Below are 25,709 nucleotides of genomic sequence, written 5' to 3' on the forward strand. Positions count from 1 at the left end.
TTTAATTTTATTTTAAAATTCATGTTGCATTAAAAATGTGGCTCCTAGAAAATTTCAGATTGGATTAGTGCCTTGCTTTAAATTTCAGCTAGGCAAAAAAAAACCTAGATTCTAATCCTGGTTAGAGCATGGTCTAGCCAGGAGACAAGCTGGACAGCCCTTATGGACTCAGACTTTCTTTTATTTCATTTATGAAATTTGTCCAACTTCCTTCACAGTCCTACGAGCAGCTAAGCTCGCTGTCCCTGACAACTGCTGGGTCAGCATTCTCCTTCAGGTTGTGTGCCTGCGTCAGACAGATGGGCAGGCGGTGGACTGCTAAAAGGTGACTTGCTGAAGCTAGGGGTGCTGTTCATACTCCATGCACAGATCTCCTGATTTGCTGTGACTATTTCCTGGCACAGGCAAGAAGCATCTCATTCTAGCAAAACACATGTATTACAATGCTTGATTTTCAACAGATGGAACTACGGTGTCCTGAGGCAGAGACACTTTCAGTGACGTGTCCTTGGGTTTGCATTGGTCAAAGTAAACCAGAACATTTGTCTAATTCCACTCCCATGGCCTTTCTGTTTTTGCTGGGGCCTCCATCTCGGTCACACGCCCGCTACATCTAAAAGCAAGTTGTCAGTGCCTACCCCCGAGCCTAGATCGTACCCAACATCACTGGCATTCAGGGCCAAAAGGCTAACATAAACAGCAGGCCCAGGCCCAAGCCCAGGCCCAGGAGGGGCTCACACTCACCTTCTCATTCTTCTTTTCATCTGGTTTGCAAGCTGTGTTGGTGGGGCTGCCTGTGGACAGGCCGCTGCCGGCCTCCCCGTTTAGGTTGGCCGCACTGACGTTGGGAGGTGTGATGGCTGAGGCTGCTGACGACAGAGGGATGGCTGGCCGGGGGCACACTTGCACTGGGGGCTGGTGGCCATGCTGTGGGGACACGTTGGAGCGGGGCCTGAGGCTGGTGGCAGGCAGGCGGGATGGAGAGTTTGGGGTGCGAAGGGGTGACACGGTGGCAGTCGGTCGCTCTTGACCTTGTGCTGAGGAGTGGGCAGCTGGAATGGGTTTGGAGAGAGTGGTTGAAAGGTTAGTGTGCACTCTGCCTGCTGCCCATTGGCCTGATCATGTCAGGAGCATCCTCTCACTGCTCAGTACCTCGTGGTGAAGTTGGCCCAGGCCTGGCCATGCTCGTGGTCCTACCCCTGCAAAGGGGGAGACACTGAAGTCAAGCAGTCTGTATTTTCATTTTTCCAGAGCTCAAGCTAGCAGGAAGCCCTACCCCAACCCCCAAAGCAATCCCCATCTCAGGCAGCCAACAGTTTTTCCAAGGTTGCTGTAAGCATAACCCTGTTCCAAGTCTTCCATGAAATCTTCTACCTAGCTTTTTCTACTGTGACAAATCAATGCATTCAAAACATTTTTAAGAGTTTATTTGCTCATTAATTATTTCAGCGACAGAGACACATTTCTCAAATGTCCTCTATGGCTGGGGTTGGGGCTGGACCTAGCCAAAGCCAGAAGCCAAGAACTCAATGCAGTCTCTCACATGACTGCAGACCCCCAAGGCTTGAGCCATCAACATTATCTCCCAGAGTACATTGGCAGGAAGTTGTCAGGACTGGCACAGAATGCAGACATTCAGATGTGGACACTTGGGAAAAGTTTTAAAAGTGTGTGGGTTAAGCTGCCCCCAAAATTCTTGGGGGAACGCTGCAATCATTAAGTATCATTGCAGGTAAGCAGTTTACAGAAGAGAGCTCAGCTCTCCTTGGTTCTGACCCCCAGAACCAGCCATGCAGTCCCTGGTCCCCACACTGGCTACGTGACCTTGCTGAACAAGGGCCCAAGGTGACCACAAGAAGGTTGAACACGGCTGGCGTCTATCCTGGTCCAGACAGCAGGAGAAGCTGTCCACATCTCTACTGTATTCTGCCTGCAGGTGCAGCTGCATCTGTACGTCAGAGTGCCAGAATTTCTGGATTTATAAAACAGGTGCTTCACAACTGAGCCCATGACTTTCTGCTGGCAAAATTGCTTTTTGGCAGATGCTGGGAATCCAAAGGCATCACAGTTGCAAAACGTTCCCATCCGAAAAGACAAAGTTCCCCGTAAACACAGCACCGCGTCAAAATTAACCTTGCCACAATTTTGTGCTTATGACTTAAAAGAATCTCCTCCTCGCTGACTAGATGAAACAAAGGAGGAAGAATGCAGTCAGCAAGGCACTGCGACTCCAGCTGGCTCTCAGTGGGCACTCAGATGCAGCGGTGTGACACGGCTCTGCTTCCCAAACACCCCTTCAATATATAACACACTCATAAATGCTGATGGCATATCATGGGCATGGGCAGAAATGCACCACGCATAAGCCTTCCACCTGCAAGCGGAGCCTTCTTTGCAGCACTGATGAGAATACTGTTAGATCTGACTCTGGATATGGATTCATTGGGATTCAGGGAGTCCAAGGTTTTTAGAAGCTGGTGGATTTTGGGGGGTGGGGGAGAATGCAAGTACTCAGAGAAGACACGATGATTGAACAGGGAAAGGAGGTGTTGACCTGAGCAGAGAGCAGCAGGAGAAAAGCAGGAGCTGCACAAAGCTGGAGAAGGAAAACTGTCGCACTAAGGGAGCAGCTCGAGACAAACAGGAGCTGTGTGGATGGGGGAGAGCTGCTGAAAATGCCCCAGGTTGCAGCCTGCAGCCCAAGAGGTAGGTGAGCACAAGCAAGCTACGCGAAGGCACTGCAACCTGCGGACAAAAGCCTAGTAGATCTGGAGCCATCAAAAGGGAACTAGAACAGGAGGACACCTGTGGGAGTCTCCCAAAAAGGCAGCACGTGGCAAAAGCCATAGGACAAAGCAATGATCCCAACATCAACAAATGGAGGCAAAACCAAGTGGAATTCCAGAAGCTGTCTATTTGTCATTCCCAGATTGGGACAGCCATACCATTGGGAAGCGAACCACTGGGGAGCAAATCAGTTGAGTGAAGGACCCAGGTAACAATCGGTGAGTCCACTCCACATCCTGAAGATTCATAGCTAAACCCTCTAATAGATACCAGGATCACCTGAAACCCACGGGGCAAAGACTGGATCGAATCAGTCACACAAATCCTGGTAAGACACAGAGACGCCCAAACACTTCACACTGGAAGACATTAGGACCCTGTGGCTCAGATTCCAACACTCAGAGTGTGAGCAAGGCAGGAGGGGGAAGTGAAGGCTGTTTGATAAAGACAAGTACTCCTCAAGGCTGGCAGTGTCCGCACCAGTGGCAGGGACAGGCCAGAGGCACGCTTGAGCAGTCAGGAGCATCGTGGGAGGGAATCAGAGAACTGCAAGCATCGGTGGGTTGACGTTTGGTGCAGCCCTAGGATAGCTGGGAAGGAACAGAGTTGCTGACCTGAATGACCTTGCTACTCCATGAGCTGTGGGCAGTGTGAGATAGCGTGGGGCATTGCTCGATGGGGCATGCAGCTCCATGCTTCTGCAGTCACCCTGGTGCCCGCCTCAGCCCCTATCCCAGCGTACACAGTATTAGAACAGTGACCCTGTAGTATACCTAGCACCTTGGTGCAAGTCACAGAGGAGACTCTGCAGGAGACTCTGCCACCAGGTAGCAACAAACAAAAGGAATTCTGCTGAGAAGTCCAAGGAATCCCTTGCTTTCCCTTCTCCCCCTCCACTAAAACAAAAGGAAAGGGGGACTGATTTTTCCAATAAGTCTCCCTACTCACCCAAAGATCACTTGAGGTAAAGCAGGCATGACTTATTTGCATCCAAGAGCAATAGTTTCCCAATTCCCAATTAGGGTAGAAGAAGAAAAGATTGAAAAGAAAACAACACAATTTAAAGTAGCAGTAATAACCTCCCTGGTGCCAGGTGCTGATGAAACTACAAGTGAAAGTCAGGCTAGGCAAATGAAAGCCTGGACACAGCCTCGAACAGCCAGGGCTAAAAGAGAGGCAACTGGGTCGGCACTGACGGTGCAGGCTGAGGCTGAGCCTGTGGAGCAACCAGCACGAAAGCCCAGGCATCATCCCAGATTGAGAACAGGAAGAGCAAAATCTACCCACGAACTGGGGAGTGACAGACACAACGGAAAGACAGAAATTGTTTGAGAAGACGCACAGATCTGAAGGCAACGGGCAAGGGAGACAGAAGGACCACGAGCAATACAAACAAGGAAACCACTGTTTCCTTGCAAATGAGCAAAACACCTTCTCCATCTTAGAGTCACAGAATGAAGATATGGAGGATCTCCTGGACAAGGAATTCAAAAATGTCATGATAAAACTCTTTGGAGACAGTGAGAAAACAAAGTCAAGAATTTAAGGAATATCTCATGATGCACATAATAAGCCATAAAATGGATATTAATTGAAATACTTGAAGGATACAGCACAGCAAAACTTAAAAAGCAACAGAAAGCCTCACCAATAGAGTGAGCAAAGAAGAAGAATTTCAGAATTAGAAGATGCCTTATTCAGGTTCTGGTGTGATGACTCATCAGCTAAATCCTTGCCTTGTGTGAGCCAGGATACCACATGGGCACTGGTTTATATCCTGGCTGCTTTCACTTCTCATCTAGCTCCCTGCTTGTGGCCTGGGAAAGTAGTAGAGGACGGCCCAAAGCCTTGGGACCCTGTACCTGCATGGGAGACCTGGAGGAAGCTCCTAGCTCCTAATCCTGGCTTTGGATTGGCTCAGCTCCAGCTGTTGTAGTCACTTGGGGAGTGAACCAGGAGACAGAAGGTCTTTATGTAAATCTGCCTTTCCAATAAACAAAATAAATCTTTTTTTTTTTAATGCCTTATTTGAGGACACAGAAGTAATCAGAAATATGGAAGGGGAACTGAATAAAGCTAAGAAAACCAAACAAGAATTGAACAACACAATGGAAAAATAAGGGTTATAGGAGTTCCTGAGGGCATGGGACTAAAACAGGCAGGATCAGATAAGATACAGGGGAAAAGCAATCAGAATCACTGCTGAGTGCTGAGAGAAACTCTTCAAGCTGCAGAAGAGTGACATTTTACAAGTCCAAAAGACTGAAAAACTGTCAAACAGAAAAATATATCAGCAAAGCTCTCATATTTGTGTGTGAAAATGAAATAAAATACTGACTGTGCCAATACAACTGACAGACTTCACTGTCACTAGAACAGCCCTACAAATGTTATTAAAAAATGTGCTGAAGACAGAGAAGAAGAAAATGATCTACCGCCAAAGACGGCCAAGGGGTACACTCTACACAATAAAACCACGAAAGAAGCCAAAATTTAACAAAGAGAAACCCAATGCAAAAATGACAGGACCAAATCCTTACCTGTCAATAATACTATATCAAAACACAAATGGTTTAAACTCATCAGTCAAAAGACATAGATTAGACTGTCTAAAAAAAAATAAGACCCATCTCCTGTTTGCTTACAGGAGACACATCTCAGTACCAAAGACACACAGAAACCGAAGTGAAAGGATGGAAATGGCTATTTAATGTTAATGGAAAGCAGAAATCAAGTAGTGCAGTCATTCTAATATCAGATGATAAACTTCAATGTGAAAAGCATGAAAAGAGAAGAAGATGAATACCATAAAATGATAAAGGATTCATCCAGTGAGAAGGAACAATGATGATAAATGTATACACGTCAAATGCCAGGCCACCTGGCTACAGGAAACGACCTTTCAAAGAACTAAGGGGAAATATCGACCCCCAATACAATAATAGTGGAGGACCTTAATACCCCACTAATATCAACAGATTGAGGAGAAGAAACTCAGCAAGTAAGCAGTAGATCTCACCCAGACAATAGAGCAATCAGATCTAATTGGTATCGACAGAACCTTTCAGCCGATGGACACTCAATATACCTTTTTCATCTGTATGTGGGACCTGGTCCAAGGCTGATCAGTCACATTATAGCTTACAAATGAGCCTCAGCAAATTTAGGAAAAACAGAAACCATCCTATGCATCTTCTCAGACCATCATAGAGCAAAACTGGAGATCAGTAAGTCAAACTACTCCAGAAAATATGCAAATACTTGGAAATGGAATAATATGCTACTGAATGAACAATGGACTAAAGAAGAAATCAAAGAAGAAAATCCTTGAAAGAATGAAGACTTCAACACAACTTACCAAACCTGTGGGGTAACACCAGGGTAGAGTTAAGAGGCAAATTTATCACAATAGGTGCCTATGTCAGAAAGGAACCAGGTAAATGAGATAATCAGACTGCTGAAGGAGTTAGAAAAAAAAACAGGAAAAGGGAAATCAAAATAATCAAAATAAGGGAGGAAATAAACTAAGGAGAGACTAAGAAGAATGATATACGAAATCAATGAACCAGAACTGGTTTTAGCCCAACTGATTTAAAAAAGGGGAAAGGACATAAATCAATTGAATCAGAGATGAAAATGGAACGTAAAAATAGATACCTTAGATATAACACAACAGCAACTACTCCGAGTAACGAATGAATCAGAAGACTTCCAAGAAATGGATAGACTCTTGGGCACATACCTTTTTCCAAAACTGAACTGTGAGGCAATAGAAAATCTCAACAGACCTATAACCAACACCAAGATTGAATAGGTAATTAAATCCTTCCCAGCAAAGTCCAAGATCATACTCCTTTATTGCTGCATTCTACCAAACATTCTAAGGACGGACCCAGACTCTCTAAAATCTATAAAAAAAAAAAATAGAAAGGGAGACACTCCTTCCAAACTCCTTCTAGGAGACCAACATCACCTTAATACCAAAATAAGACAGAGACACAACAAAGAGAACCACAGACTGATATCCCTGATAAACACAGACGCAAAAATTCTCAACAAAATACAAAGCAACAGAATTCAACAATACATCAGACAGATCATTCACCTGGAAAAATGGGATTTATTACTAGTATGCAGGGTGATTTAAAATATGCAAATCAGGGCCCGGTGGCATGGCCTAGCAGTTAAAGTCTTCCCATTGAACGCGCCTGGGATCCCATATGGGCGCAGGTTCTAATCCCGGCTGCTCCACTTCCCATCCAGCTCCCTGCTTGTGGCCTGGGAAAGCAGCTGAGGACGGCCCAAAGCTTTGGGACCCTGCACCTGCGTGGGAGACCATTGCACTCACTTGGACAGAAGATTGGAGGAATTTCTGTCTCTCCTCCTCTCTGTATATCTGACTTTGTAATAAAAATAAAATAAATCTTTAAAAAATATGCAAATCAATAAATATGATATATATTGATGAATCAACAAATTCAAGAATAAAGATCATCTCAACAGATGCAGAGAAGGCATTTGATAAAATTCAACAGCACTTTACCCTAAAAGCCCTAAGCAAAATAGGCATAGAAGGAACACTACAACACAAGCAAAACAATGTATGAAAAGCCAAATTCCAGTATCCTATTGAATGTGGAAAGATTGGACGCTTTCCCACTAATACCTGGAATGAGAAAGGAGTGCTCCTTATCACCACTGCTATTCAACATAGTACTGGAAGTCCTTCCTAGGGCTATTAGGCAAGAAAAAGAAATTAAATTGGAAACGAGGAATCAAAATTATCTTTGTTTTCAGACAAGGTGATCCCATGCAGAGGAGAATGAAAAGCCTCAATGGAGACTTTTAGAACTCAGAAGGAAATTTAACAAGGTATTAGGATGCAAAATAAATGAATCTACACTGATGGCCCTAGTGTACACAAACAATTCCTTTGCTGAGAAAGAACTAGTAACAGCAGTCCCTTTAAAGACAGTGGAGAAGAGCCTTAAACACTTTGAAATAAACCTAACCAAGCACGTGTAAGACCTCCACAAGGAAAATCATAAAACATTTTTTAAAAAGTAGAAATAGAATACATTAAGAGATGGAGGGATGTACTGTGGTCCTGGAGTGGTAGAATCAACGTCATCCAACTGTCCAAGTTACCAAACGTTATTACAGATTCCATGCGATCCCAACATTCTTCTCAGAGCTGGAAAAAATGATGCAAAATACTCATCTGGAAACACAGGAGACCACAAATAATCAAAGCTATCCTGAATAAAAATAAAGCTGGAAGAATCTTAAGATCTTCAAGATTGTAAGACGTATTACAGGGCAGGGCTCATCCAAAGAGTCTGGAACTGGAACTGAAACAGAGATCAATGAAACAGAATAGAAACTCCAGAAGTCGGCCCACACATGTACAACAACAAATCTTCAACAAGAGACCTGAAAATAACCCAGGAAAAAAAGGTTGGTCTCTTGAACAAATGTTCTTGGGACAATGGGATAGCCACATGAAGAAGAAAGAAATAAGACCCCTACCTTTCACTATACACAAATATCAAATCTGAATGGATCAAGGACCCAAATCTATATCCAGAAACCATCAAACTATCAAAAGAAAACATAGGAAACACAAGATATATACAAAGGCAAAAACTTTCTAGAAAAGTCATCAAAAGCACAGGCAGTCAAAGCCAAAATTAACTAATAGGACTACATCAAATTAAGAAGCTACATTTAATGAAGTTCTGATGCAACAAAGGGATCCCAACTGGGAACCATTATGCTTAGTGAAATAAGCCAACCCCAAAAGGAAAAAAAAAAAGCTATGTTCTTTCTGATATAAAACAACTTTCATTCAAATTACACAATGAAAAGACTCAAAGGTAAACAAATGCACACTGGTGATCTCATAAATGAATGACGTAATGGAAAGGAGAGTTACCAGGAATCAATGAAGAGTTGCAGGAAGCATCTCTGCTGCTGAATCAATATACCTTGTCAACAAGACCCCAGAGTCATTGTCTACACCTACAACATCGTGACACACATGAAAGGCAAAAGGCTGGAGTTGAGACTGGAGCTGAAGGACTACATTATCGTAAGGTACAGGGGTCAATGCGGACAGGAGAAGTAGGAGGAAGGGAAGGGGGGAAGCCCTATACCTACAAAACTGGAAAAGGAAAATAAGGATTACAAAAATAAAACAAGCCAAAATAGAATGCAATAGATGGGTGGGTAACACAGAGCATTTACATCGTTATGGACCTGGACCCATATTTAAAGGGTTAGGGTTAGGGGCTGGGCTCAGGGTTAGGGAGAGTGGGGCAGACAGTGGCACAGGTGAAAGTTCCAGTGGCAGCTCCTGGAATGACTTATCTGCCTCATACCTGAAGCCTGAACTCTGTCTCACCTCAGCCTACCAGCCTGGGATGGAAGTGACACCAGTGTAACAACACCAATTGATCCTTTCTCTGAGACGCAGTCTGTGCCACCTCTTATTCATCTCCGTGTGGCTGCCACCTCACTTTGTCAAGCCACATGCATTTGAAGAGAAAATGTTCCAGAAAGATCTAACCCTGCCACCATGCTACTGCCCCCAACCTCATCTTGCAATACCAAGGATTTATGGAAAACATTCTTTTGAACATTGCTTATTTACTTATTTGAAAGGCAGAGAGAAGCAGAGCAACCTCCTATCCTTTGGTTCATTTTCCCAAGGCTTGCAATGGCTGCTGCTGGGTCAGATGGAAGCCGTGGCTTGGGAATTCACTCCAGGCTTCCTTGTGGTTGGCAGAGCCCCAGCCACTGGAGCCGCCCAGGACCCACACCAGCAGGGAAGTGGATTCTTTCATCTATTTTTTTCCAGGCTACTGAAGTACACTTCTTATATTTTTTTGCAACCACCCTGGGCTCTGGGTCTTGCTTACAATAGCTAGAATCTCTTCCAACTGAGAGACTCAGACTGTCCGTCCTCACTGCTGACCACATGGCCCTCCAGAGTGGTGTGGTAGCCCTTCCAGAATTAGGACTCAGCTTACCCCTCCTTCTAGAGATAATGTCCCATCAGCTGGCCTCATGGTGTGCTCGTTTCTATGCAATTTCAACCTCCCTCAATGATGAAGTTCTCCTCCAGGGCTCTTGGCTCCTCTTGCCGGTCTGTGTAACTAGCCTCTAAATTTCCTGTGGATTTTTCATAGCCTGTCCACCACCCTATGACATGAGCTGTATAGTTCACACACTGACTTAGCTCATCCTACATTCCTGGGAAGGTAGCTAGCATGCAGTAGGCACTCCACAGTTTTTGAATGAGTGCATGTCAGCAGCTGAAATTAAGCATGGGATTCAAACCCAGGCACCCCAAGTGGCAGCTAAATCACGGCACCAATCTCCAACTCAATGTCAGTCTTTCAATCTTGTTCTTTTTCAAGGTTGTTCTGGTCTATTCTGGATCCTTTGCATGCTTATATGATTGAGAACCAAACTTCCAATTTCTAAAAACAATGGAGTGGGCTCTTGAACGACATTCCATTGTACCTCTGAGTGAATATTTTAAGAACAAAACATATCAATGACGTTATGCCTTCTCACTCACAAAGTGTATCTCTCTCTATGCACAGATCTCCTATTTCTCTTCTCTGAGACTGCAGATTGGATATTTTTTTCTCTATTAAGTTGTTTGTTGTTCATAGCCATCCACTTTTATTTTGAAGATGTACTTTATGTATTTGAAAGTCAGAGAGAGAGAGACAGAGAGACAGAAAGAATCTCCTGCACTAGTTCATAGTTCATTCCCCAAACTGTGACAAAGGAGCTCAGAATTCCACTGAGGTCTCTCATGTGGGCAGCAAGGGAGCAGGTTGTTTGCCCAACCCCTGCTGCTTTCCCAGATGTTAGTGGAGTGCCAGGACTCAACCCAGCACTTAGAGATGGGGTGCCGTCATCATGGCTGCTGTACCACAATGCTGGAGCCCCTGGACTTTGTAATGCTTTGCTTATTTTTCCCTTTTCGCTTTTTGTTCATGTATGGTTTTCCTTCTTACTGTTTCAGATCTTAAATATACTGATTCCAGAGATGATTTTGGATTCCCCCTCACTTCATCCCCTTTTCTCAAGTTCACTATCTTTCATAGATCCGTGTCATCTAATTGGTTAAATCTGTTAGCATCAGAATAATCCTTAATTAACTTGTAGACGCTACAGTGCATCACTTTTCTTATTCCTATTACTGATAATTGTGTGTTTTTCCTTTTCAGTATATTCATCCAGAGGTTTACCAATTTCATCACTGGCCTTTTGCAGTTTCAATAACTTTATTAACCTTTTTATACTTCCTTTGTGGTTCACTTGCTTTATTTTCTTTTTCTTTTTAAAAGATTTACCTTTATTTGAAAGGCAGATTTACAAACAGCAGGAGAAACAGAGGGAAAGATCTTTTATCCCTGGTTCACTCCCCAAGTGGCTGCAATGGCCAGAGCTGAGCCAATCTGAAGTCAGGAGTCAGGAGCTTCTTCTGGGTCTCCTACGTGGGTACAGGATTGCAAGGCTTTGTGCTGTTCTCAACTGCTTTCCCAGGCCACAAGCAGGGAGCTGGATGGGAAGTGGAGCAGCTGGGATACAAACCAAGCCCAAATGGGCTCCCAATGCCTGCCAGATGGGGATTTCAGCCACTGAGTCATTGCACTAAGCTAGCTCTATTTTCTTCTTGGAAAGCAGAAGCCATTGATTTCACGCTCGCCTGTATTTTTCAGCTGTAAATTCCCCCTACTGTTGCTTTAGTGTCATCTACAATTTTTCAACAGGCTTTCATTTTCATTCATTTAGCTGAAAATGCTAATGCCTCTTTCAATGTATTCTTTGATGCACAGGTGACGATGGAATATATTGTGTTATCTTTTGTGTGATCAACACATAAGTCAACACCATTGTGGTTGGGAATGTGGTCTATCTTGCTGAGTGTTGTGTCCTCTCAAAAACAGTATGTCTGTTGATGTTTTAAGATGGAATGTTCCAGAAATGTGAGTTATATCAAGTTGGTAACAATACTGCACAAATGTTTGATATTTTTACCAATTTTTGGTCACTCCCTCACCATCTTTTGAGATATTGCAGTCTCTGACTGTAATGATTGGTTTGTCTGTTTCTCCTTACCATTTTTTCTGTGACTGCTGGTGTATTTGGAGGCTCTGTTCTTTGCTCCATAAATATTTAGAATTGTTACATATCCTTAATGAATTGATTTATTTTTTTAAATCCTTAATAATATTCTTTATTTCAAATTATTCTTTTTCAAAGTTAGTTTTTGTTTTCCATTATACTGTTTCGCAGGTATAGGACTTCTCCCCTTCTTCTCCCTTCCCCTATCCTGAGCTTCCCCATATTCTGCAAAATGGTCTACAGCTGCAGTCACAGCTCCACCACTCTGCTTCTTGCAAGTGTCATGACATTGCAGGTGCAGGCAATGGTAGGGAGTCTGGTATCTTGTTGTCATGGATACCCCAGCTTCATTGGGGACACGGTCCTTTCTTTATTCAGGAAGAGAGAAGCATACTACAGCATTTCTTTGTTTCCTGGTACACAGTCTCCACTACCCTGTTCACTGAGGAGGGTGTACTTGCGTATTTGTTACCCTATATATCCTTTTATTTTGTATTGTGTGTGCAAATTGGATTACACAGGAGACAGCATATGTTATTTGTCCTTTGGGGGTTGGCTTATTTCACTAACCATAATGGCCCCCAGTCGGGATCACTTTGTTCAAAGTGGTAGAATTTCCTTCCTCTCATTGGCTAAGCAGTATTGCATAGAGTAGATGTACTACAGTTTCTTTATCCATTCCTCTTTCAACAGGCATCTGGGTTGTTTCAAAGTCTTTGCCAATGTGGATTGTACTGCTATAAATGTAGGGTCACAGGTTGCTTTCTTATATGTAGGTTTTACTTCTCTTGGATATATTGCCAGGTGTGGGAGTGCTGCCCAGTCATGTGACAGATGAATTTTCAGCAGCCTGAGCCCTCTCCATACTGACTTCCACAGTGGCTGCCTAAGCCTACAATCCCACCAGCAGTGGAGCAGGGTACCTTTACCCCGACATACTCACCAGCAGGTGTTACTAGATTTCTCCATACAGGCCATTCTCACTGAAGTTAGTTTGTTGGTTTTCTGAGTGTATATTTAGGTCCTTGATCCCATCAGATATGATTTTTGTATATGGTGAAAGGTGGAAATTTTGTTATTTCTATGTGTGGTTATCCCATTGCTGGTAGGTGTTTTTTTAATGTCCATTTCATTTTTCACAGATGCTATTGTTGTATTTTCAAGTTCACTATTACTTATCTTAAGCAATGTCTCAAACCTAGTGTACTCTTGGCCTAACATACTGTTTTTTATTTGTAGAAGTGCGATTTGGATTTTTCAATAACTTCTCTATGCCTGTATTTACTTTTCTGAATATAGACAATGCAATTATAATATCTGTCTTATCGTCTTATTTACATTGAAAGATCTCTTTATTATAGTAGAACATATCTTCCTATTTTTTTGCATGCCCGGTAAATTTGACTAGACACCGGTATTATGACTTCTATGTTGTTAGAGTTGGCTTGCTTTCATTACTAAACATATTCCAGAGTTTGTTCTGAGACACAGGCATGGAATTTTGCTTTTAAGATTCAGTGGGGAACTGAAGCTGTGCTCTGTCTGGGGATAACATTCCTATGGACCAAGCCATGGCCTTTAGTGTGTACTATTCAACATTCTGTGCTTTTTGTTTTGGTCTACTTGTTTTGTTTTCCAGTCTGGCTGGTGAAAGCAGGCACTATTCCTTGCTAATGCTAATCCTTTCTTGGCTTGGGCAGCTTTCTCATCGGCAAATGCTGATTAGTTCTCAGCTCATCTTCTGGGGAATGCTCTGTAGCCTCTGGATTTTCTTTTTGAACATCTCTCTCCTCTGCAAACTGTAGTAGGCTGTGTCCTGCAGTCTCCTCTTTATTCCACGTTTAGGAATGTTCTGGGCCTCCCAGTCCCTCTTATCGTGCAGTCTACAACCTCCTCAGGGATCACTATCTTTGGTTGCCTGATGCCTATGTCTCAAAAACTAGTCTCTAACACACTCTTGTTCCGTTGCCTCTCCTCGTTCCTCAGGAAGACTCAGCTCCATCTTCTGAACACTAACATCTGACCCTTGAATAGGTTCCAGTGTCCTTTGGATGAAAATCTCAATTCCTTCACATGGTCCAAAGCCATGGTGGGGAGCATCTGGCCTACAGGCCATGGAAGGCCCACAAAATCATTTGGCTTGGTACTTCTAAGACAACTGCAGGTGCAACTCAATGTTCAGTAAATCTATAGCAGGATGATATTTTTCATGGATATTTTGTAAGGCCTATGATGACATAAATGTCCAAATGCCTTTTGGAAAAAAACAGGTTCCCCATTGCTGCCTTGCTTTTTAGCTTCATGTAATTTTTTTTTTCTGTTGTTTCCAAATGTACTTGTCTCCACTGGCCTTGGGATTCTTCAGGCAGCCCCCGCTCTGGTAGGATGCTCCACCCTGCTACACAATGAGTTCCACCAACTTTGCAGCTTTAATGCCAATGGTCATCAACACAGAAGGACCTGTCCCTCCACGCCTCTGTTTTACTCACAAGACAGGGACCACGGCCTTCTCATCTCCATGCCTTTGCCCTTGCTGGTTCTTTGGCCTGGAGCCTACTTTCTGCTTCGCCTGATCTTCGCTTCATCCTTGAGAATCCCAGCCAGTATCCCTCCTCGTGCTCCTCCTCATCGCCCCCTCTCCTTCCTCCTGCTCGACACAGACTGAGAAAGCATCTCTTCACGCTGCACCTGTGCTATGCAGACCCTGTCACAGCACCCTGCGTTCTCACCTTTCTCACTACCTGGGTCATAAACAGGGATGGTCTGGTTGCTCTCATCTCCCTGCCTCTCACAGACTGTCTCACCGACAGCCGGCTCATTCTTCGTACTGCTTCGCTGATGAAAACAAGACTGTGCAGGGCTCCCGCCCTGCCAAGCCCTGACATGGGGATGCCTGGAACACTGGCTCCATAAGGGGGTCTCTGCTCTTTCAGAACAGAGTACCATTAATCATGTAGAACAAATCATATTGGATGCTAAGGCCAATGCAATTAAGTCTTTGTCAAACTGTCTGACTTTGGCTAGAGATGAGAACATTGTCGAAATACCTCCTGACTGCCAGGGCTGGGGTCTGCTGAAATGGGCAATTACTGCAGCGAACAAGCCATTGCTTATACTGTCAGCAGTGTTTTTTTTTCTGTCTGTAAATGCAGAATTAAGTGGAAAATGCTGTGGGAATCCAGTGGCATTCAATTTCCTGACAGGATTCAGTAACCTAACTGTGACAGCAACAGTGTGGGGACAGGCACAGGGCTGCGGTGTCCTGGGGGAGCTGTTTAGTCATCCTCTCTCTAAATATAAAATTTAACTGATGGCAGAGAATGCTCATCACACCACCCTGGTTACTATGGTGATGGACAACTGAGACCTGTGCTGCACTGCTCCCAGCCACACCAATTTCTTTTGATGCTGCTTGTTATTGTTTAGGGGGAGATGTAACTGGCAGGGCTACATATTTTTCTCCCATTTGGAACATTTCTAGCACAGCTTAGAGGAGAAAGTCATCAGGCTGGCTACTATTCAGACAAGGCAGGGTGGCCTTGCTGGGGTGCCCACTGACCACCGGCCACGGGTTGCTCAGCCGTTCCCCGCCACAGGGCACACTGGGTCTGCTGTATGAGGTGTTTAGGATTAGAGTGTGCTCTGGGGCTTGGCTTCTGGTGCTTTGGGGTCAAGACAATGTCTCCTGTCATGCCACTGGTGATGGTGTGGATCACCCAATCACCTGCCTATGGTGATAGCTATGGTGGTGTCTGTGGTAGCTGGAGCCTACCACAAACACCAGCAGGTCATCTCATACCAATGAGCTAAGTGATGGGTGGGGCAAGGTTTCTCCATAATTATTGGAGTGTATAGGAATGGACTATTCCCCAGAGCCCTGTCAGCCAGGTGTGCATAATCGCAGGACTCATTCACGGCTCGTTCAAACCAAAGAGATCTATCTGAAACTGAGTTGGCACTTGGGGAACCTCCAGGATGGAAGAGTTAGTGTTGCAGGCTGTATAACCAGGGCAGTGCTCAGACCACCCGCACGGCTTCTTCCATGCTAATCCCACCATTACAGCGTATGGACACTGCTCTGCATGAAGCCAGAGACAAGAATCCAAAGCCCACCCCTACAGCCCCTGAGGGAAGGGGCATTTTCCCAACACTTGCATGCCTCTTACGACCAAAGAGCTCCATGGGGCACCTCTTCAGTTTATCTGCTGAATGGAAGCAGGCCGAGGAGCATCTATTGCCAGACAGGTCTGTGGGTCTATCTGCTACCTACAGCCCAGGCTGGGCAAACCAGAATTGCCTTCTACTGTAATGACTGGGATTCTTAATTCATGGTCTGAACCCCACCCCATCAGTCAGGTAGACACAGCCATCACACTCACCACATCTCTCAAATCCATGTCATCACTTTTCCTCAAAGAATCAGGGTCCCTGTGCTATCTCCCAGGCCAGGCTGTCATTGTCCCCAGTGCAGCTCACCAGTCCAAGGGCCTGTGAAGTGGACCTGGCTCCCAGTCTTCCTGAGTCTTCCACTCAGCTATCTAACAGTCAGGCCCAATCTGCCTCCTCACTAGCTTGGTGCCCTGTGTTATTACTGCAAGCCGCATAGGGTCAGGCGGTCCTTGTCACCTCCCACCTTCCCTGCCTGGCTCCTCTGCACCCAAGGTGCCAAACACCAGCTGTGCTGCACACTGCCCCCTGGGGATATTCAGTAAACTGTTGTCCTCTTACGGCAACATCTCTTCTCAGGGCAATATCTGTTGATGTGGTAGACTCAATCACAGACTACTCTCCTTCTCTAACATGATTCATGAGAGCAGCTACAATGTACACAGTGCATAGGAAATGGCCTGGCAGGAAGTCCTCACAAAAATCATCCTGGGATGGGAGGTGCCATACCTGGACCCTCCCTCCACCAGCGCCCTCAGTTCTCCCAGCTCAGCTGCATCCCTTTCCTGACAGCCCCAGACACCGGCTGGAATGGACTAGATTATAAAACATTTACGTTAAATGACATCACATTCAGGTTTGCCAACAGTTCTGTCTGTTCCACTTATGCCACAATTGTGCTGGCACATGACTGTGCAGGCTGACTTTGGCACGTCACGTAGGTAGACAGGAGGAACTTGGAGAGGGGACACGCAGCATCCTCTCATGCCCTTCACCCCATCAGCAGTGACTTGGGAGAAAATACAGCCTCTGCTTTGCTGGGAACTGCCTCAGCTTCACAGCAGACATTGCCCAGGCTTGTCTTTGGCCAACTCATTTAACAAACAATGCTTCTCACTGCTCCAAAGAACCCAGGCTCCTTGGTGCAGAGAAAGACAGAGCTGGCTTCAGGAGGCCAGGGCTACCGTGGGAGAAGGGCTCCGTGTCCTGCCCTCCTACTCTGGTGGTGATGTGGCTAGCTCTACTGTGTTGAAAGGTTACCTAGCAGGTTCCTGGACTAGGCTGTGGTTTGGACCTCAGCTATGCTCTCCAGCCCCAGCTGAGTTCCCAGATGGGTTTACCTTTGAATGGGACTTAGCTTTCAACTCACATGGGTGCTTAAGTCCCAAAGTCAAAGATGACAGTCACAGCATAATTCTACTGTCAGTGTCTACACAGAGGGCCTGGAGATGATGGTGCTAGATTAAGCGGCTGAGGTGATGCCCCCAGGATTGAACCACAAAGAGAAATGGACAGCAGCATGAACATGTGCTGTGTCTAATTTCTATCAGCCTATTGATCGACAGCCAACCTATTGGTTGACGATCAATCACCCTATTAGTTGAAAATGATGTCACAAGAGGTAGGACCAAAAGCCATCAGTCTTACCAGGCTCAGAGCGTTTTAGGCAGGGAATCCTGGGGTCTGTGTACAAAACCAGCTCAAGTGGGAGATGCTGCCTCGCTGGGAGACCCTGAGTGCTGGTATAAGAGGATCCGTGTGGCCATCCACAGTTACCAGATAGAGGGCAGGTATGAACAAGGGTGGTGTGAACTGTCTTTTCAGCTGCCAGAGTGGTTACCACGGTATGAGGCATGCTTCCCAGAGAACCAGACACCTGTGATTGCAAGCATATACAACTCACCCTTGCATGGCTTGCTCGAGACCTGGGCCAAAATATGTCTCCTGATTTCATTCCACAAACCCCCTTGCCCATCTTCTGGGAGGTTGTATCCATACCTGTTGGGATGGTATTTCGGGTCTGGCTGGCCGTTGGCTGGGCCATGTGTTGCTGACAGGTGCCGGTGGACAAGGAAGCTGCTTGGTGCTGGGCATGGGTCTGTGGCGAGGTGAGGGGCAGGGCAGGCCTGCTGGCAATGGCTGGACTGCTCAGGCTTCCCCCACCAGGGTGCATGGTTGTAGCCATCCCTTTGGCCAATGGAGACCCTCCGACCCCATTATTCCGGGGAGGCCCAGCCCCTCCTCCAGGAACCCTAGAGGAGTGAAACAAAATCAAGTTGGTAATAAGGCTTAGACAAACTCAAATCACTCAGGCGCTGGCAAAGCCCACTCTTGCCTGTGGACTCTGAGAAACATAACCAAGTCTTCCCCAGGACAAAATCTCAGCACAGTACCAGGGCGGTGCCCGTAGTGGACAATGCCCAGAAGTTGAGCTGCACTGAGGGGTTTTCTCCACAAAAGGCTTCATGAAGGCCAACTCTCAAGGTGAACATTCAAGAAAGAGCAAATGAAACACAAGAATACTTCCAAACAATCCAGTGTTTGGAGCAGGGCACGTGTTTCAACAGAGCTGTGTGTTCCCACACCAGTGGAAGAGTGGGTGCCTCAGTCCCACAGCTGAGCCCCTAGACCCAGAGCCAGGCCAGTTTCCCTCTGCACCTGGCATCATCTTGCTTCTGCCAGCTACAGGAAAGGGCTCAGTCAGTGCGAATTCTTCACGAGGGATGTCGAGGAACTTGCAGTTTCACACCAGAAATGCATGTCCCTTCACCCTTGGAGCTTCCAGCTGAAATCAGTTTTATATAAGAGGAACCGATGTATCAGCTGGGAAGAGGGATGGTTAGCCTCCACGTGTACTTGCACCAAATCTAAGTCCTGGCTATCGGGGTGCAACGCACAGCAGAGCTGGGGACTAGGAACCTTCTGCAGGCTCTGTCTCCAGGAGACAAGGGTGGCCTCCTTTTGACAGGAGCTGGGTAATTTCCTGTCCTGTCCGCTGGAGCTCACGCCTGAGACAAGGGCAGTCACAGCTCTGCTGGCCCCTCTCTCCCGGACTAGGACTTTCAACAGCGGAGATTCCAAGGGGCAGTGTCCAGTGGGGGCTCCTACACGAGGGTTGTGGGGGAAGGAGCCTCCCAGGAAGCCAAGAGAACCACAAGGGCAGTACTGTTTCTCCCTAGCTTTCAGAGCTGCTCTGGGGCAGGCCAGCCACAGGCAGGAACCATTAAATCGCACTTACTTCCTGTTGAACTCTCTTCCACCTAAGGAGATCATTTTTGAAGACGGATACATGCACCTGGCCTAGCACTAAGGATGCCCATATACCACACTGGATTTAAGTCTAGGCTCTGGCTCCTGACTCCAGGTTTCTGCTAACACACCCCCTCTAAGGCAACGCTGATGGCTCCTATAATAGGTTTTCTATCACCCATGCGGGGGACGAGGGTTGAGTTTCTAGCTCCTGACTTGGGTCCCAGCCGAGGGTGTTGTGGCCATCCAGAGCATGAATCATCGTGGGAGGTCCCTGTCCTTTTCCCTCTTCTTTAAGACGGAAATAAATACTTATTTATTTATATTTATGGATTGGGGAAGCTGGACCTGGGAGGTATTGACAGACGGCACCTGCTGATTTCTTCTCTGGGGAACTGGTAACCTCACAATAGCACAGTTACCAAGGTTGGATCCACAGTGATGCTGGCTTCTCCTCTAGCACTGAGGTTCTTCAGAAGCCACACGTGGCAGAAGACGTGAGCAACTGACAAGGTACACGAGCAGGGGTGCAGCCTGGCAGCATGGGTGATCTCAGGAGCTCCACTTGTACTAACTGGAACCCTCCCTATAGTAACAACCCTGGCGACACGGGTAGGCGGCCCTTGAGGTCAGCTTTGGATCATTTAATTGGCCAGCTTTTGGTAGACATCTCATACAAGCAAATGGCATGCAAGGAGCCAGGGGTACAAGGCTGGAAACATGGACTCTGGCCAGGAGCTAGCAGGTAAGGGGTCTTCACACATCTAGAACTGACCATATGATTAGCACGTACTGGCAGGCCCTTCAGCACACGTGGCAGGTGGAGCCATACATTCTGAGCACACAGCATGGAAAGGTGTGACGAGGCAAGACTTCCCCCAGCAAGCAGACACAGCATTGAAGGACATGTCAGACTGAATTCAACAGGCAGAGGAGGCGGGAGGCAGATATTCTGCATTTGACGGGGCATGCAGGCAGTCCCAGTTCCCCTCCAAGGCTAGTGTCCAGCCAGGGGTCTTGACTGTGTTGGATAAGGGATACAGCTGCAGGAGCCAGGCTGATGTACTCTGGTCATGTCCCAAAGCCCCACCATGGCCTGGGGTGAATGTGTCCTGCCTTGACATCAGTCATCTTGTATTCCTCTAAGCTCTCAGGGAGGTAGGCAGCTTCATCATCAAGCTACACTTCAGATTGAAAAAGCTAGCCCAAGACACCAGCATGGGGAAGGAGAGCCCATGAGGGCCATGGGGAAGGGCAGCCCATGAGGGCAATGGTGAAGGGCAGCCCACGAGCACCATGGGGAAGGGCAACCCACAAGCACCATGGGGAAGGGCAACCCACGAGCGCCATGGGGAAGGGCAACCCACGAGCGCCACGGGGAAGGGCAACCCACAAGCACCACGGGGAAGGGCAACCCACAAGCACCATGGGGAAGGGCAACCCACGAGCGCCATGGGGAAGGGCAACCCACGAGCGCCATGGGGAAGGGCAACCCACAAGCACCATGGGGAAGGGCAACCCACGAGCACCATGGGGAAGGGCAACCCACAAGCACCATGGGGAAGGGCAACCCACGAGCACCATGGGGAAGGGCAACCCACAAGCACCACGGGGAAGGGCAGCCCACGAGCGCCATGGGGAAGGGCAACCCACGAGCGCCATGGGGAAGGGTAGGCCATAAACACCAATGGGGAAGGGCAGGCTTACATCCTCACACACATCCTGGGGAAGCCAGTGCACAGCCATAAAGCAGCCCAGGTGCCTGTGGACAGTGCACATCACCAGCAGCGTCCCTGTGTGTTCCCCCAAGGCTCTTGGCAGTTAGCTTTTGAAGCAGGGCGCAGTGCAAGCAGCACCGGCTGGGGGAGCCCTCCTCTACCATCTCCTAAATAGCCATGACAAACAGTGGTCAGTCCAGTGAGCAAAACCAAGTCTGGGTGAGGTTTACTCTGTCTCAGTCTTGTCCCAAGGGTGGTAGAAACCCAGGGGCCATGTCTTCTGTTTAATTCCTGCTGGGCCTGCCTGGGCAGTCCATGGTTAAGGCTGTTTCGATTGAAACTGGTTATTAGACCCCTCAGTTCAGTGCAAAAAATCCTCAGATAATTCCAAATTACCTCTTTGGTGAATCGGTAAGATGATATTTATAAAATAGAGATTTATAAAACATACGAAAGCACTAAGAAGAAAAAGCCTTGTGGTTACTTTTGTGAATGTGTCATTTTTGCTTTGCATGTATACTATGGACATATCTCTGTGTCATATGCAACATGTATATGACAACACACAGTGGACAAATGCACCCCCATTGCCTGCACATGCTGTGTCCACACATACATACGTGTTCACATACATTGTAGCCATATTCCATCCATACATATATATCCACAGGCACACACAACACACTTTAGACACATAAACACCATCTGTACACACTCACACAACACATGTGACACATACTGATGTGGTATATACACTGTGCACACACTGTATGTGTGCTTTATCTGTCACACACACACACGCACGCACAAGAGTACACACCCTGCACACACCAGCTTGCATGCTGCAGACAACACTCTGGGGACCTTCCCATCCCTGCTCAGAGTCCAGCATCCCCTATTCCCATGCATGTCCTCTCAGCTGCCAGCAGCCAGCAGCCAGCAGCCAGCAGCCAGCATATGCCGACTCCACTAGGAGGGGAACTGCTTGCCAAGAAGAGCTGTCAATGTTACGATTGCAGGGCCTCCCTCCATGTCAGCCCAGGACCTCACCTCGAGACGGGCGTCACGTAGTTGCCGGGGAACACCCCAGAGAGCCCGGTCCTCAGAGATGCTCCCTTGAACCAGCCATCCTGGCACTTCTCGAGCACCCGGTACATCTCGCCCTTGCGCAGCTCCAGCTCGTCGTTCTTCTGGGGCTTGTAGGCATAGAGCGCCAGGTGCCTGCGGGCAGAGGGCACAACAAAAGCACGTATTGGAGTGGAGCCAACATGAAGAGCCTGTGTGCTCTCTGTGGGGGGCTGTGTCACCTCGAGAAGCCTCAGATCCTCACCCTACTCACTCCTACAGCAGACCCTGGATACAGGTGGCAGGGAAACACACTCTTGGCACTTGCAAAGGTGAGGAGATCCCAGGGCTGCCTGGGCATACTGAGAAGCTCAATGGGTTGTTGCAGGGGTTGGGCAGCCACTCCACTGCCAGGACTCCTCCCGACAGCGGGGGAACAACTCAGTGAAGTGGTGAGTTCAGGACCCTCCAGGGACTCAGAGCTGGACCTTGGCGACTAGAGCTCAGAATCTCAGATTTTTTTTTTGTTGTTGCTCCTCTTGTTCTTCTTCTTCTTCTTTTTTTTTTTAAGATTTATTTATTTCATTGGAAAGGCAGATGTACAGAGAGGAGGAGAGACAGAGAAGAAGATCTTCTATCTGATGATTCATTCCCCAAGTGGCCGCAACGGCCTGTGCTGTGCTGATCTGAAGTTGAGGCCATTTACATTCAGGGTTAATATAAATAGGTGGGAATTGGGTTCAATCATTTTAGCAATGGGTTGTTCATTGATTTAGTCTTCCATTGTCATTTTACTGGAATGTTCTCCGCATTTTCCTTTGGGTGTGGTGGCGCTATTCCGCTTCTCTGTCAAGAGAACATCTTTATATATCATTTGCAGGACAGGATTGAAAGAGGCAAATTCTTTTAACTTCTCTCTACTAGAGAATAATTTTATTTAATTTTCAAAGACAAAGGAAAGCTTTGCAGGGTACATTATGGTAGGCCAACAATGTTTTGCTTTTAGAATCTGGAGTATGTCACTCCATTCTCTTCTGGCCTTTAGAGTCTCCTGTGAGAGGTCTCCTGTGAGTTTAATTGGAATTCCTTTACATGTCAGTTGATCTTTTTCACGTGCATATTTAAGGATCTTTCCTTATGTTCACTTGAAGAGAGTTAGATTATCACGTGTTGTGGTGAAGATCGCTTTTAGTCAACTCTGTTCTGTTTCCCTCCTGGATGTTATTTCCCAGTTCTTTCTTTAGATTAGGGAAACGTTCCTTTATTATTTCATTGAATATACCTCCAATCCCAGTCGCTCTTTCTGCACCTTCTGGGACTCCCAGAACTCTTACATTTGGCCTTTTAATAGTGTCTTCCAATTCTTGAATACTTTTTTAAAGCTTGATCCAGCTCTGCTTCCAGCTTTTTGTTTGTTTCTCCCTGGTGACAGGAAATTTCTTCCAATTCTGAGACACTTTCTTCTGCTTCCTTCATCCTATTTTGGAGACTCCCCACTGTACTTTTAATTTGCTCCACTGTATTCTTCATGTCTGATACATCAGCTTTCATCTGATTCATTTTCCTATGTAACATACTCCTTAAATGCCTGCTTTATGTGCTTCTCGCTGTTGATAGGAAGCTTTATAACAAGTGTTTTGAATTCTGCATCTTGCTGGAACCTGTTGGCTGTTATGTCTGAGGGTCACACAGACCTATTTTGACCTGTACAATGTGAAAGTAGATATTATCATCCCTGTTGGACCACTGAAATGCACTGAGCTCAGTGAGCTCACTTCCCGCTCAGCACAAGTGCAGCTCACTGTACTCCTGCAGTCTCAAAGCCTTTGCCACAGCATACAAAATGTGCCTGATGTGCCACTTGTGGAGTTCTTGATCTGCTGGCCATCAGACCTGAGGGCTACCTGCACTTATGTTGAGTGGAACCTGTAGGATGCCATGTTGTTGCAGTTCGCTGAGTCATAAATGAGTTCACGCCCAGCTCAGTGCATGTACAGTATTGTCCCATAGTCTTTGCCTCTCTAGACAAAATGGCACGCATTCGGTTGTAGGAGATGGAACTGGGCTGTGAAATCCACCCTGTTCCTGCATTGCCTGTCCGGGATCTGCTGCTCTGTCTCTGCTCCTGGTCAAATCATAGAGACCAGCAGGATGGCAGTTCTGTGCCTGGGTCCACCTGCTGAATTCCTGGTGAATGGCCCTTCCCACCTGGTTGCTTGTGGATTTCCATCTGCCAGTGGAGTTCAGATCATTGTTCGCTGAATGTCACGGGGTGTCTGGTCACTGTAACAGCACACCATTGTTTACTGCTCTCCTGTGTCTGTCAATCTTCAGGTGCCCCTCTGCCATCATTCTGTCCTCTCCTATTTCCTGGAACGTGCCACCTCTGCTTCACACTGGCTAATGATTCTCCATCTGTTTAAATATGTCCTTACCCTATTCTGCCATCTTGATTCTCCCAATCCTTATTGCTTTAAGAAATAAATTTGAACAAGTGCTTTAATTAGCATCGTTGCACAGGAAGTCTGGATTTTTATCAGTAGGAAGTTTTGGGTAAGTTGTCAGTGCCCGGGCATTAATGCCAGCAGGGGAGGTGCCAGCCGCCACAGAGGTGGTGCACACACCTTCTTCAAGTGTTGTCCCCAGCTCCTTGTCCTTTCCTGAGGCCTCAGCCACAAGCTGCTGTGCCCCATCCCAGGCGCCCAGCCATCCGAGGAGGCAGGACAGAAACCGATGTCTGCCTTGTGACAGACACGCAGTTTTGTGTATGTGCCAAAGGCATTTGAGGCTTCACAGCTAGGGAAGCTAATCCTCTAACAGACCAAGAGTCTGTCCTTGTCTACACAGTGGGCGCTGCCAGCATGACCAAGGGAATGAGCAAGTCCCCAAGAGCCTGGCCTGGGGCAAGGCTGGCTCAGGATTCAACGGGTGCCTGTGAGGATCCCTGCATAAGGAGGTGCTGTAGCCATTTGTTCCAGGCACTTACACACTGAGGCTTTTCATCTGCAGCTTGGAATTTGTTCTGTCTGAATGAGGAAGCCTTTCTCTGGCTCAGTGTGTCCATTTCAGCTTCTAGGTGCATGTTGCCGGGGGAACCAGAATGCAAACAAGTCTGACCTCACCTTGCAAAATCTCATTCCTCTTATTTTTTATTCCCCCTTCGGGTGTTTCCGAGGGAAAACCAGAAGCAGATGGCTCAGCCTGGTTGTTCTCCTGGTATGGCGTCTGTGGCTCTGGCAGCAGCCCATGCTAGGTGGGGCCCAACCCCTGGTGGGGAGTGTGTCATTTTACAGCTTTCCTTTCCGAGTGACTCAAGAGAGAGCACTCGGTGCACCATGCTGGGAGAGTGATTTGTGCCTCACGACTGGCTCTGCTCCTCTTCACCAGGGTCTCTGCAGCTGCTCCCCTCATCTGGCGGCTTTCAGGTTCCAAGTGACAGACGCACTAGCGCCTCTTGGCTGTCATGTGCCTGGTCTGGTTTGGACCACATCCACAGGACCCCACATGGGGCCCATGTGTTGGAACCTGTCGAGCCAGCAACTCCTGCGAGCAAAGAAGTCTTTATCCTCCCAGCTC

The 25,709-nt window shown here is 46.9% G+C and overlaps 1 protein-coding gene across 2 annotated transcripts in view; it reads right to left on the bottom strand.

The window, feature by feature from the left end:
* SH3RF3 (SH3 domain containing ring finger 3) overlaps positions 1-25,709 on the bottom strand; it is a 305,519-nt gene that overhangs the window by 28,624 nt on the left and 251,186 nt on the right. For both annotated transcript variants that reach the window (XM_040975664.1, XM_040975663.1), the window contains 3 exons: positions 22,119-22,289; positions 18,100-18,353; positions 745-1,052 (listed from right to left, as the gene is read on the bottom strand). In XM_040975664.1, coding sequence (XP_040831598.1) covers positions 745-1,052; positions 18,100-18,353; positions 22,119-22,289 — 733 coding nt within the window. The remainder of the gene's footprint in view (positions 1-744; positions 1,053-18,099; positions 18,354-22,118; positions 22,290-25,709) is intronic.

The sequence above is a fragment of the Ochotona curzoniae genome, unplaced genomic scaffold, assembly GCF_017591425.1.
Source record: "Ochotona curzoniae isolate NIBS_2020 unplaced genomic scaffold, NIBS_Ocur_1.0 contig_2688, whole genome shotgun sequence".
NCBI lineage: Eukaryota > Metazoa > Chordata > Mammalia > Lagomorpha > Ochotonidae > Ochotona > Ochotona curzoniae.